The 13,423-nt window shown below is 39.4% G+C and overlaps 1 protein-coding gene across 8 annotated transcripts in view; it reads right to left on the bottom strand.

Moving 5' to 3' along the window:
* Nucleotides 1–13,423, bottom strand: part of TRAK2 (trafficking kinesin protein 2) — a 61,079-nt gene that overhangs the window by 21,440 nt on the left and 26,216 nt on the right. For 6 of the 8 annotated variants that reach the window (XM_016187030.2, XM_060194138.1, XM_060194139.1 and 3 more), the window contains 6 exons: nt 8,913–8,933; nt 6,577–6,653; nt 4,023–4,139; nt 1,862–2,071; nt 1,284–1,362; nt 103–233 (listed from right to left, as the gene is read on the bottom strand). In XM_016187030.2, the coding sequence (XP_016042516.2) occupies nt 103–233; nt 1,284–1,362; nt 1,862–2,071; nt 4,023–4,139; nt 6,577–6,653; nt 8,913–8,933 (635 nt within the window). The remainder of the gene's footprint in view (nt 1–102; nt 234–1,283; nt 1,363–1,861; nt 2,072–4,022; nt 4,140–6,576; nt 6,654–8,912; nt 8,934–13,423) is intronic. The other 2 variants (XM_007520505.3, XM_060194140.1) reach the window with 1 other exon arrangement.

The following is a 13,423-nucleotide window of genomic DNA, read 5'->3' as shown; positions in this document are numbered from 1 at the left end:
TAGGAACTTTGTTTATTTCACCCAATGTATCTGGTATCAGCAGAATGTGTGCTACCACTTCAGTGCATAAGAAATAGCCACTAAATAGATGAAGAAACCTACTTCTTTAATTTTGTGCTGGAGATCTACAATTTGAGATAAGAGAGAGGAGATCTCTTCTTGGTATCTAAGCAGTTCATCACTCTTCCCAGATAATTCTTCAGTCAATTTGGACATCTGAGCATTTGTTTCACCTTGAAAACAAAATAAAAATTCAAACATCAAAGTTCCATTCATTCGCCACCCCCCCCCCCCCCAGTGAAGAGTGGCGGGATATAAATTAGGTCTCTTTACAAGTACCAAAACATAATCTCACTAAAAAAAGCCCCAGAGGTCCAAGTTCATTCCCAGAACACTGTATGTTAATTAAGTGGTGTTCTGGTATTTCTGTGTAAATAAATAAATTAAAAAAAAATCTTAAAACATTTTAGCTGATAGTCAAATCAAAATCTGTTCTTTTATAGACATTTAGCTGGCATTTAATACTTATAATTTAAGCCCTAGTTCTCCCAATTATCTGTTTTCTGACTTTGCAAATCACATTTTCTGTATTTTGTTTTCTACAATTAAGAACTTTGGTTCCTTTCATGTGAACAGGCTGTAACTGACAGAAATTAGGTCTTTATGTAGTGATGACAATAATCTGAAACAAAGACATCCAAGTGGGCTGAATGTGACATTCTAAGATTTCCATTAACTATTTAAAAGAATTTCTTTTTATGGAGAGAACAGTGCTCCAGTCACTTCTGGGAGTCAAGGCTGAGCCTGCAGAGTCAGAGACCTCAGGCACCCAAGTACTGTGCTCCACTGCTGAGCCATCTCCCTGGCTGTAAGACCATTCATTTCTTGAGGTGCTTCGATTGAAACCACTAATTTCAGAGCTGGAAATATTCTACCAAAGAATTGCCCAAAGGTGGGAGTTGGGCAGTAGCACAGTGGGCTAAGCGCAGGTGGCACCAAGTCCAAGGACCAGCATAAGGATCCTGGTTTGAGCCCCCGGCTTCCCACCTCAGGGGAGTCGCTTCACAGGCGGTGAAGCAGGTCTGCAGGTGTCTATCTTTCTCTCCCCTCTGTCTTCCCCTCCTTTCTCCATTTCTCTCTGTCCTAGCCAACAATGACGACAGCAATAGCAATAACAATAATAACTACAACAATAAAAATAATAAGGGCAACAGAAGGGAATAAATAAATAAATATTTTTTAAAAATTGCCCAAAGGCTACAAAGTATTATGCAAATACTTACGAAGTTCTTTAACACAGTCGTGGACAAGCTGTTGTTCTTTCTCTTCATAGGTAATAGTTTCTGTCTTTATGTGACAAGCCTTTAATGGGGGGAAAAAACCAGTTTGTGATAATCTCATCTGACACTTTTACAGTATTAAGACTCTTTAATTCTTACTTGAAAAATGCATGTTTCATCATCTACAAAGGAAAACAAAAACTTAGAAAGCTTTGTCTGCCATGTAACACAAGTATTCCAAAGGTCAAGACATCTTTCCTTCATTCCCTTGGAGGTCTCCACTCACTCATTCTCAGAAGCCCCCTCCCCACTATCCATCTCTACCTGGCTAATTCCTAGCCTCAGTGAAGACGCTGCCTCAGACCTGAGAGTTTCTCTGCAGTACTATCACGCCATCTACCCTGTCCCCTACCGCCCACTCTCTAGTGGGATCTAAGTAACAGGAGGCAAGTCCACAATCCTTGATTACCAACCCCAACTGAAATGTTAAAGGTAAATCTTTCATGTTTATCTCAATACTACATGTACTTATACCTTACAGTCTTTAGAATAAAGGAGGGTGGGGATTAAGGTAAATGTACCTTGGAGCGAAGAGCCATATTCTCTTCTTCCAGCTCCTTGAGCTTGTCCTGCAGCATGTCCAACTGAAGCAAACCTTGAGATAAGCTGAAAGACTCATTGAACCGAAGAGGTGTAGAACAGCTAGAATCAGTTTCACTCTCTTCAGAAGCAATAGAGACAATTCGGAGTAACTCATCCTTCTTGGATAGCTCATGCTGTAGTTGATTAACCTGTACAGCGAAAAACCAGGCCTTACAGTATGTTCTTTGCTTTGAATTATTTAGACACAATGTCACTTCAAATTCACAGGGCAGTGTTTCTCACCACAAAACTGCAAAATCAGCTGACACATCTAATGTAGTGAAGAAGTGCTAAGAAAAGGTGAGCATAACGTAGATAGTTCCAAATCTATACTCAAAAGATTTTTTATTGCCTTTGTTTATTTATTGGATAGAGACAGAAATTGAGAGGGAAGAGGGAGACAGAGAGGAAGAGAGACAGAGAAACACCTGTAGTACTGCTTCACCACTCTTACAGCTTTCCCTCTGCAGGTGGGGGCCTGGGGCTCGAACCTGGATCCTTCTGCATTATAACATGTGTGTTTAACCAAATCTATACTTTTTTTTTTGTTGCCCTTGTTATTGCTGTTGGATAGGACAGAGAGAAATTGAGAGAGGAGGGGAAGACAGAGAGAGGAAGAGAAAGACACCTGCAGACCTGTTTCACTACTTGTGAAGCAATCCCCCCCCCCCCCCGCAGGTGGGGAGCTGGGGGCTTGAATCAGGATCCTTACACTATTCCCTGTACTTTGTGACATGTGCACTTGACCCACTTAACCCTCAAATCTGTACTTTTAAAGCAGTAACTCAAGAGATAGTGTTTCCTATACTAGATGAGAAGAAAAGTCAATTTGCACATTTTACATTATGACAACATATGAGGAATTTTTTTACATAAGCTAATGATATATTTACTGTAAAAAACAATGAAGAGAACTTTAAAGTATCAGAGTAGGTTTCCACTTAAAACTTCTACCCTAAAGAGGCTTATACTTTTTATATTTATTTATTTATTTTTGCCTCCAGGGTTATTGCTGGGGCTCGGTGCCTGCACTACGAATCCACTGCTCCTGGCGACCATTTTTTCCATTTTTGTTGCCCTTGTTGCGGTTGTTATTGTTGTTATAGCTATTGTTGTTGTTGGATAGGACAGAGAGAAATGGAGAGAGGAGGGGAAGACAGAGAGGTGGAGAGAAAGATAGACAACTGCAGACCTGCTTCACCACTTGTGAAATGACTCCCCTGCAGGTGGGGAGCCAGGGGCTCAAACTGGGATCCTTACATCAGTCCTAATGCTTTGCACCATGTGTGTTTAACCCACTGCACTACTGCCCAGCCCCGAAAGGCTCGTACTTTTAAGCTATATAACTGTTTGTGATTTCCTGACACTATTCCCAGGGAATGCTATTAAACATAATTCATTTATAGAAGACAAATGCAATCAGGTAACAAATTATGGAAATTTTCATATTTAACCATTCATGCAAATAATAAATCAATTCTCCCTGGAAATAATTATTAGCCACTTTTACTTATGTTGGCTTTAGAATTAGGACACATTCCTGAGGTGCCTAGTCTTTGGATGTATACACATTTTAATGTGGTGCCAGGGATCAAACTCGGGATGTCATGCATGCACTCCACTGCTTGTGTTCTGCTGCTGAGTCACCTATCTGACCCTGCTTTCTATATTTTAAGCATAACTGCACATAAGCGTGAAGGGCAAAGCACTACTCTATCATTCAAGGAATTCCACTAACCCAGGGCCTCAAGCATGTAAGACAGGTGCTCTACTACTGAGCTACCTTCTTAAAAAAACAAAATTAAGGTAATAGCACATACAAAGTCTACAAAAGAGGTGAGAAGGCTCTAAGCAGGGTGCCACATTCACCACGAGGACTGGAAACAGGTCTCTCTCACTCAGGTGGAGTCACACGACCTTCTCCCCATTCAGTCACATTTCACCTCTCAAGCGATTAGTTCAATGACTGTCAACAAAGGCAGCATGTACTGGTTTTATCCACCTACTTACTGCGGCCACTTCAAGGACAACAAAGGATGTAAGTTTTCCATTGCCTTGGACTTAATTTCCAGTGTTGCAAATATTTTATCAAAGGCTTACTTGATCAAAGGCTTGCCCCAATTGCTCCTCCAAGGCTTCATTCTGCTCAGACAAGACATGGTTTCGCTTTAGGAGAGCTTGTCCAATGCGAGCGGCTAGCTCCAGATCACGATCTCTCTGTTAAAATATCAAACACATTTTTTTTTAGAAAGTATAAACAAAATTATAGTGTAGAAAATATTCAATTTTTCTAAACTCAAAAACAATATCCGAAAGAGCACCAAGATCTATTTTAAGGCTCAAATAATTTAAGTGAACACAGGGCCTGGCACACGGGTAGCAGTTAATAAGTGATGGTCAAATTATAACTATGACAGTCCTAAATAAAAGAGGGTGTCTCTTGGTAAATCTCATGATTGTGAAGTTACTTAGAATTCAGACCCAAACTCTGACTTTGACTTTGAGGGGGTCAGATAGGATTGCTTAGCAAAATTCCTACAGCTTACATCAGGTCAGAGAAAAGGTTAGAGGAAGATACCGTCAAGCCCTGTTTACAAGTGGAGTGAGAATGATAATGTGAAATGAAATAGATGATAGAAGACTAGGAATTTTTGAGGACACAGGGTTCAACAGATAATCTCGAGAAAAAGGGGTTCACCTATGGTCAGACCACGCTGATCTTGGAAGCTAAGCAGAGTTGGGCCTGGTTAGTACTTGGATAGGAGAAGAAGGGATTCCAGAGAAGTTGGTGGTGATGCCAGAGAGATGTACAGAAAAGCCATGCAAGGCAAGCATTGCTTTTACGGGTAGATAGTGACACTTAGCACTGGGACAGGAATCCTACCTACCCCTGGTGATAGGAGGGCAGTTATGGGTTCTATTTGTATTAATCACTACAAACACAATTAAGCTTCTGTCTTTTCATGCTAGAATATATTTAAAAAGATGGATGGATTATAGCTGTTTTGTTTTTTTTTCCTCCAGAATTATTACTGGGGCTCGGTGCCTTCACTATGAATCCACTGCTCCTGGCGGCCATTTTTCCATTTTTGTTGTTGCTGTTGCTGTTGTTGTTAGATAGGACAGAGAGAAATGAAGAGAGGAGGGGGACAGAGAGGAGGAGAGAAAGACAGACACCTGCAGACCAGCTTCACCTCTTGCAAAGAGACCCCCACCCCTGCCACAGGTGGGGAGCCAGTGGCTTGAACCTGGTTCCTGTACTGGTCCCTGTACTTTGTACTATGTGCACTTAACCTAGTGCACCAATGCCCGGCCACCTATATCCAAGTTTTTAAGACTCTTTTGTTTCATTTTTAATACAGGCTAAATGGCATATCTGGGAAATGATCTAGGGAGCTAGAGGAAGGATACTACAAGAGAAAGGGAGCCTTTCATATGGTCAACAGAAACTGGGAAATAGATAGTCTACATAGTAAGACAGTCATGGACAAGACAGTACAAGTAACAACCCAGGCTGACAGCAGACAACTACAAGTGTTCACTGTAATAGAGCTGCTTCTTCAATAGACAAGATTCCTCAATACTTAAAAAAAATCTTTTCTTATATGACTGCTTTTCTAGGACAGGGAGGGCAACCAGCACCAATATAACATACAATAAAAATTAGACTGTCTATAGCTTCAAAACAGCAAACTTCAAGGACACTTCTGTTGTTAGGATGCCAGTTGGCCCAGTAACTTACAGAAAGTAACTCAAATCCAGAACATACAGAAAGTAACTGATAGAAAGTGACTCAAATGCAGCTTTAAAGAAAAGCTGGGAGTCAGGCAGTAGCACAGTGGGTTAAGCGCATATGGCGTGAAGTGGAAGGACTGGAGTAAGGATCCCAGTCCGAGCATCCGACTCCCCACCTGCAGGGGAGTTACTTCACAGGTGGTGAAGCAGGTCTGCAGGTGTCTTTCTCTCCCCCTGTCTTCCCCTCCTCTCTCCATTTCTCTCTGTCCTATCCAACAACGACATCATCAATAACAATAACTGTAATAACAATAAAAAACAAGGGCAACAAAAAGGGAAAATAAAAAAAAAAGTAACACATAGAAGGGCCTTATGGGAGTCAAACTTTTGTGGAAATCTGGGAAATGTGGGGCCAGGTGGTGGCACATCTGGTTAAGTGTGCAAGCTCCCAGGTTCAAGCCCCTGGTCCCCACCAGCAGGGGGAAAGCTTCATGAGTAATGAAGCAGGGTATCTATCTCTCTTCCCTCCCTTGATAGCTTCCCTGTTCTTTATTCCTCTGGGAGTGCGGACCCAGGATCATTGTGGGTTGCAGAAGGTGGAAGGTCTGGCTTCTGTAATTGCTTCTGCACTGGACGTGGACACTGGCAGGTGGGTCCTCTTTCCCTCTCTATCTCTCCTTCTCCTCTCAATTTCTCTGTCTCTATCAAATAAATAAATAAAAATAATTTTTAAAAAACTGGGAAATGTTATAATTTACAAACTATTGTATTTTACTGTTGACTATAAACCATTAATCCCCCAATAAAGAAATTAAAAATAAATAGTAACTCAAAAATGACTCTGATGAATAATTTTTGACAGATTCCACATCACCTTCAAGTTTTAGCTTTTTAGACTGGAGAAAGAAAATATTCCTACCTCTGCCAGAAGATGTGTGACCATGTCGATGTCATTGTAAGTTTTGGTCATCTGTTCCACCCTGTCTGTGCCCAGAACTAAGACAGAAACAAACAAAATCAAACAAACAGAAACCACAACAACAGCTGCTCCTATGATTTAGCAATAACAGGAAATTTTAAGTATTCATAAGAAATGAAAGATAACAGCAAATGCATCTTTTACAAAAATCCAACTAGGAGAATAAAGGTATGGGGATGTATCATACATGCTTGATGTGTATGAAGACCTTGGCTTGATCACCAGCACCACAAAAACAAACAAAACAGCACATACATGAATAAATAAATACAGGAAAAAGCATGTATGTTGGCTCATGCACACTAGAGAATATATGCTGGGAGGATGAAAACTGCCAATGATTTTATATTCTACTGTTAGCTAAAATTACTGAAGGGTGGTGCTGTTACGAATGAATCTATTAATAATTAGAATTCTACTGTGATTGTCTTGAACATCTTTGATCAATAACCTTTTTCTTTTCTTTTCTCTTCCTTTTTATTAGCTAGGACAGAAAAATTGAGAGGGGAAGGGGAAGCAGAGAAAGAGAGAGAAAGATACCTGTAGACTTGCTTTATCATTCATTAAGCTTCCCCCTGAAGGTGGGGACCAGGGGCTTGAACCTGGGCCCTTGTGCATGGTAATGGGTGCTCTCAATCAGGTGTGGCACCATCTGGACCCTATAATAACCTTTATCATTCTAGGCATTTACTATAAAACAAATTACATACTCCATGCTTACTTGAATTATTTATTTTAATTGCACGATTTAAATCTAGTACATTTGCATTTCATAAATTCAAGAGCTATCAAGGCAAATATGGACATTTTAGCTCCAATAAGAAAGACAAAGCCCCAACATTTCTACATTTCTGAATTTGTTTGTGTTGATTCATTTTTTAAGAAAAGTTTTCCAAAGTTTTCCCCACATGATAATTATTGATATCAGCATTTTTTAATTGATTTAATAATGAACAATTCCACACAATTCCCACCATCAGAGTTCCATATCCCATCCCCATCTTATTACAGTAAGTAATATCTTTTTAAACTAATGATATCAAAAGAGGGATCATTTAATTTTGGAGTGCTATACATGTTACATATTTGTGTTTGACTTAAGAATAAAACAGGATGCTTGAGCCCCTGGTCCCCACCTGCAGGGGGAAAGCTTCATGAGCAAGTCTACGGGTATCTTTCTCTCTCTTTCTCTACTTCTGTCTCTCTCCCTCTCTATCTTCTCCTTCCTTCTCAATTGCTGGCTGTCTCTATCCAATAAATAAATGAAGATTTACAAAAAAAAAAATTTTTTTTTTAAAGAATAAAACAGGACTTAAAAACAGAAGGGCTGAGTTGACAAGTGTGAGTCTGGTCATCACTTAACCCTTCTGAGACTCAGTTTCCATAGTTAATATAGAGGTCCTAACACTCATCTTTTGTTTTTAAGCAGAAGTATGTTTATTAAGAGGCATTAAAAATGTATGCTTATTTATAAATACAAGTGATATAATTTACCTAGTGAAAAATCAGCTAAATCCATAAGTGAGCTGGATTTTATATTTAAAGCAATACACATCTGGACTTCAATAACTCCCACCTGTCATGATCTCAGTAATAGCACTTTTACAACTATAGAAAATGCTGGTGTCACAGAGAAACAATTACAGAAGCCAGACCTCCCACCTTCTGCACCCCAGAATGATCCTGGGTCCATGTTCCCAGAGGGATAAAGAATAGGGAAGCTATCAAGGGAGGTGATGGGATATGGAAATCTGGTGGTGGGAATTGTGTGGAATTGTTCCCCTCTTATCCTACAATCTTGTCGATCATTATTAAATCAATAAAAAAATGCTGATATCAATAATTATCATGTGGGGAAAACTCTGCAAAACTTTTCTTAAAAAATGAATCAACACAAACAAATTCAGATGACAATTGGTCTGCATGAAATGGCCCTGACTCATTAAACTTTCCACGCTTATTGCTTTAAAGGAATTTGGAAAGCACCTAGAGTTTAATTAGTGGTAATTTTGTTTCTAGTGAAAAACAAAACAAAGTGCTGGGTTGGTGGTATCTGTAGATTGCTTTCAAAGTTTTCAGTTGAAAGAGAAAATTAAAAGCTCCAGAAATAAATAACTTTATCCACAAAGAATATCTAAGCAGAGAAATCAGGCTATAAACTTAATCATGTGGACAAGAGAAACAAGCTTTTGGGCTTAAGAAAATTTCAAATTAATTTGGTAGCATAGCAGGAGCAAAGGATTAAAAAAAAGAAGAAGAAGAAGACAGATACTTACAATGTGTGGTCTCCTCTACTTCTGATCTCAGTAAGGAGATAATGAAAAACAAAGTCAATACAAATTACAGAAAACTAAGCAGTGGTTTGCAAAAACCAAATCTTAAGCCCAGATACTGATTTAATTACTGAAGGAGCCCAGGCCACAGGTAGGAGATAAAAGATGATCAGATGTTCTAGGAGGGAGCAGGGATGAAAACGACTGATTCACCATTAATACTAAGAGCAAAAATCCTGGAGGTTCAATTAAAAAAAAAAAAATTCGACATGGGTTATGTTACATAATTAACCAGAGTTCAAGATGAAGTGGCAACTTTAATTTGAAATGTAAGTTAAGGACAGAATAAATAGTGGGGAGTTACAAAGTCTTATGTAGTAAAATATGGGAGAAAAAAAAAGAAAGGCACTGTAATACAGAGACAGAAGCTTAGAACATACTTCAGTGAGGAGAAACCAAGAGCTAGTTCCAATAAATGTCATAGCCTGACAATTTAAATCCAAATAGTAAGAACTGAACTAGCTTAGTTATTGGATTTTCTGTCCTAAACAACAAAGGAAGCAATGAGGGCAGTACAGAGCTCACAGTGACTCCAGCCTCAGGTCACCAGCAAAGATTTCATTCTCCTTATCCCTAGCAGTGAGGGGTTTCTTCTCCCCCACCCCCAACCATGCTGCTGTAGCAGTCATCTATATATCTATGTTATATAATGGCACAGATACCGATTTTGTGCTTTTTAAGTGTGAGCCTACACACATCAACACACCAGACATGAAGGGATCTGCTTTGGGGCAGGGATTTGGTTGATCTGCTATTTTCAGGCTTTTGCTAATTTTCCCAGTACAAATTTTATCTTTATGATTTTGTTCAGAGAGCTTCCTGTTAAGAGGTGTCATAAAACAAAAATAAATCCTAAGTTACTTATTATAACATCGGAGGAGTTAGACAATGCAACCAGAGTGTTTCAATTCCTTGTGTTTTAAAAAACAGTTTTTGACTTTATTTATTCATTTTATTTGATAGGGATGAGAGAGAAGGGGGCTAGAGAGGGAGAGAGACAGACACCTGTCACACTGCTTCACCACTTGTGAAGCTTTTCCCCTGCAGGTGGGGCCAGGGGCTTGAACTCAGGTCCTTGTGCGCTATTACGTGATCTCTTTAAGTAGGTTTGCCACCGCCCCTAAATTCCTTGCCTTTTTTTTTTTTTTTTTTTACCAGAGCACTGCTCAGCTCTGGCTTATGATGTGGGGAATTGAACCTAGGACCTCAGAGCCTTAGGCATCAGAGTCTCTTTGCACAACCATTATACTATCTACCCCCACCCCTCACTTCCTCATTTTACGTGCAACAATCTATATATTACCAAGCCCCAAAGGTTTGGCCAACCTCAGCTGTATGGAGGTGCTCAGTCAATGTCAGTCAGTCACAAAACGTAGAGGAACACCACAGATTTCTCTTTATAGCCTAGTCAATTTGATCTTCTCTTCCTTAACACAATACTCCTGATCGACATACTGCTTGGGAAGGTTCCGAAAGTACTCAGGGCAAAGATCATAATGAAGTGTTCTGGCATTTAGTTACTGTGACTGTTTCTAAGTAATCCACAGATTACTTCATCACTGAAGTTCTGTAACCAAAAATGCAGAAATAGCCAAGCAGGTTGACTTTATTATAATCAATCCTGCCAGATTTTATTTTCCTTTCTTTGTTAAAAGAAATGAGCAATGAACTTCTTTAACTCCCTAGAAAAAATACTTATCCATCAAGGAAATGATAAACATTTTTACAGAACCAGGCAACTTAGTTTCTAAAGGTTCTTGTTTAATGTTCAACATCTTTGGTGTGGTATTTTTAGAATCTAGTATTTCTTTTAAAATAAAGAAAGTTTACTCTGTGTGTGTGTGTGTGTGTGTGAGAGAGAGAGAGAGAGAGAAAGGGAGAGAGAGAGAGAGAGAGGGAGGGAGAGAGAGAGAGGGATAGAGAGAGAGAGGGGAGGGGGGAAGAGATAAGAATTCTACCCTCTGGCAGAATGGAGTGCCAGGATTAGAACCTAGGGCCTCACATATGGAAGCCCTTTGTTTTACCTATGGTGTCACCTTCCCAGCCCTGAGAACCTACAATTTCTGAAAACAAACTGGAGGAGTAAAATGCACTGTATTTAGTTAATTCTTACCTTGTGTTCTAAATTTACATTATTTCATATCAACCATCCTCATTCTCATTCTCTTTCTCTCGCCTATGTTTATCCATTTCCACATCTGCTATGAGATGCTGCATGGCAATTCTTTCATGTTTATTTTCAAGATCTAGAGTGCTGTTGTTTTTTAACCAAAATTACTGAAGTTTTAAAAGTCCTCTAATCTTTTATTACTCTCTGATCCTCACTCACCAAAAAAATAAAAACAAAACACAATATTGCCTGCATGTGATAGGAAAAATTGCAGTAGATCAGGACAACTACAAACAGGTCTAAGAATTCGACCCCAAAAGAACAGACTGCAGTGAAAACATTTCTGCAGAACAAATGACCTTCAGGAGAACCAAAGCAGTACAAAAGGGGCCACCTTTCTCAAGAAAGCTACAGGGGAGATCTAGGCACTAGAGGCGATTTTCCTTTAATATATATGACAAATTTTATTATATATATTCATTAAATATATAAAAATATATGAGTGACAAATTTTTATTTCATATATTCATTAAATATATATTTTTTATTTTACATATATATTCATTTTTTATTTTTTAGGACAGAGAGAAATTGAGAGGGGGGAAGGTAGAAAGGAAGAGAGACCTGCTTCACCAATTTTGAAGTGACCCCCCCTGCAGGTAGGGGAACTGGGGACTTGAACCAGGATCCCTGAGCTTCGTACTATGTGCACTTAACCCGCTGCACCACCATCTGGCCCCCTAGAGGTAATTTTCTTACTAGATGTCTTGGGGCATATGGTGAATTACCAGTTTTAAATCCAAGTTAAGTCACATGCTCCAACATTACCTGTAATTTGGTGGATAACCTTATCATTACATCAAGTAGGTACACATTATGTACCAGCTAAGGATTATCCTTAGGAGGAGTGAGAAATTTGTCACTCAGATCTTTATCTGGCCTTTTATGCCAGCGCTGCTTCTCGTTCATCTACCTCCAGCCTAAAGAGAAGGACCATGTCTCTGGGTTCCTAAAAGCAGGCCCAGAAAATGCACCAGAGAAGCAACTGACTGCCAAAGCCACTCGCAAGAGTGTGTCCTCTGCTGGAGGGTGAAGAAGTCTCACTGTTACAGACCTGGGAGATGGAGCAGGACTTCAAAACATATCTGCGTGCCCAGGGCACAGCTTTTGGTGCTTTGCACGAGGCAAAATAAGGCCTATCTTGCTTGGCCTTTGTGAAGACACCCATTTCTGTGTATCCATGCCAAGTGTATGACAGTTATGACAAGAGACATACTGTTTGCACTGTGCTGAAGAGTCTACTATGAAGAGGGACATTTCATTCTCAGACAAACAAAGCTCTTCTTCCAGTCTTCCTGTTACTGGTAGTTCTTCTGTACACTGGGTGTTTCTTTCCCCTTGGGGGTCAAAACACACCTAAGTGTATGACTACAGGTGGGAAATGGAATAAAAACCAAGTATTGGAAATTTTTCCACTTTCATTTGTGTGTGGATTTTTAATATAAGTGCAGGGACACAGAAAGCATGAAATTCAAAATGTTTTGGTGAACAAGTTTCAGCAGTTCAATTTTGTAACAATTAAAAACAAACCTGCTGAATTTTTTCTGGATAATGCCAGCATTTATTTATTTATTTTTTAAATGAGTACATTTCTTTTTTTAATATTTATTTATTCCCTTTTGTTGCCTTTTTTACTGTTGTAGTTATTATTGTTGTCATTGTTGTTGGGTAGGACAGAGAGAAATGGAGAGAGGAGGGGAAAACAGAAAGGGGGAGAGAAAGACAGACACCTGCAGACCTACTTCACCACTTGTGAAGTGACTCCCCTGCAGGGGGGGAGCCAGGGGCTTGAACCAGGATCCTTACACCAGTCCTTGCACTTTGTGCCATCTGCGTTTAACCCGCTGCGCTACTGCCCGACTCCCAATGAGTACATTTCTTACTGATGGCATCTGTAGGGCTTAATTTCCCATAACAATTCTGTTTTTTAAAGCTTAGGTCAATTCATCAGATAAAGTCAATCGCTTCTCTAAGACAATTATTTGATGTGACCTCATAAGGTTAATTTATACTTGAGTGAATTGTCATCCCAAAGAATTGACACCTTTAAGATAGTAGTGAAATAAGAGATAAAGCATCAATGTCAAATTATACGCCTAGTTTATTTGCTTCATGATCTTAGAGACATCATATATATAGTTCCAAGATATATCAAAGACATATCACAGATATGCTGAAGTGAAGCTAGTATCATTAGATTAAATGAACAGAATCGTTATCCACAACAGTGAAAAGTGGATTTGTGAAGATCCTCTGACCTCCAGCTTTTAATTTATGGCTTGGA

The sequence above is a fragment of the Erinaceus europaeus genome, chromosome 7 (genome assembly GCF_950295315.1).
Source record: "Erinaceus europaeus chromosome 7, mEriEur2.1, whole genome shotgun sequence".
NCBI lineage: Eukaryota > Metazoa > Chordata > Mammalia > Eulipotyphla > Erinaceidae > Erinaceus > Erinaceus europaeus.
This window is presented reverse-complemented; position numbering and strand designations above follow the sequence as displayed.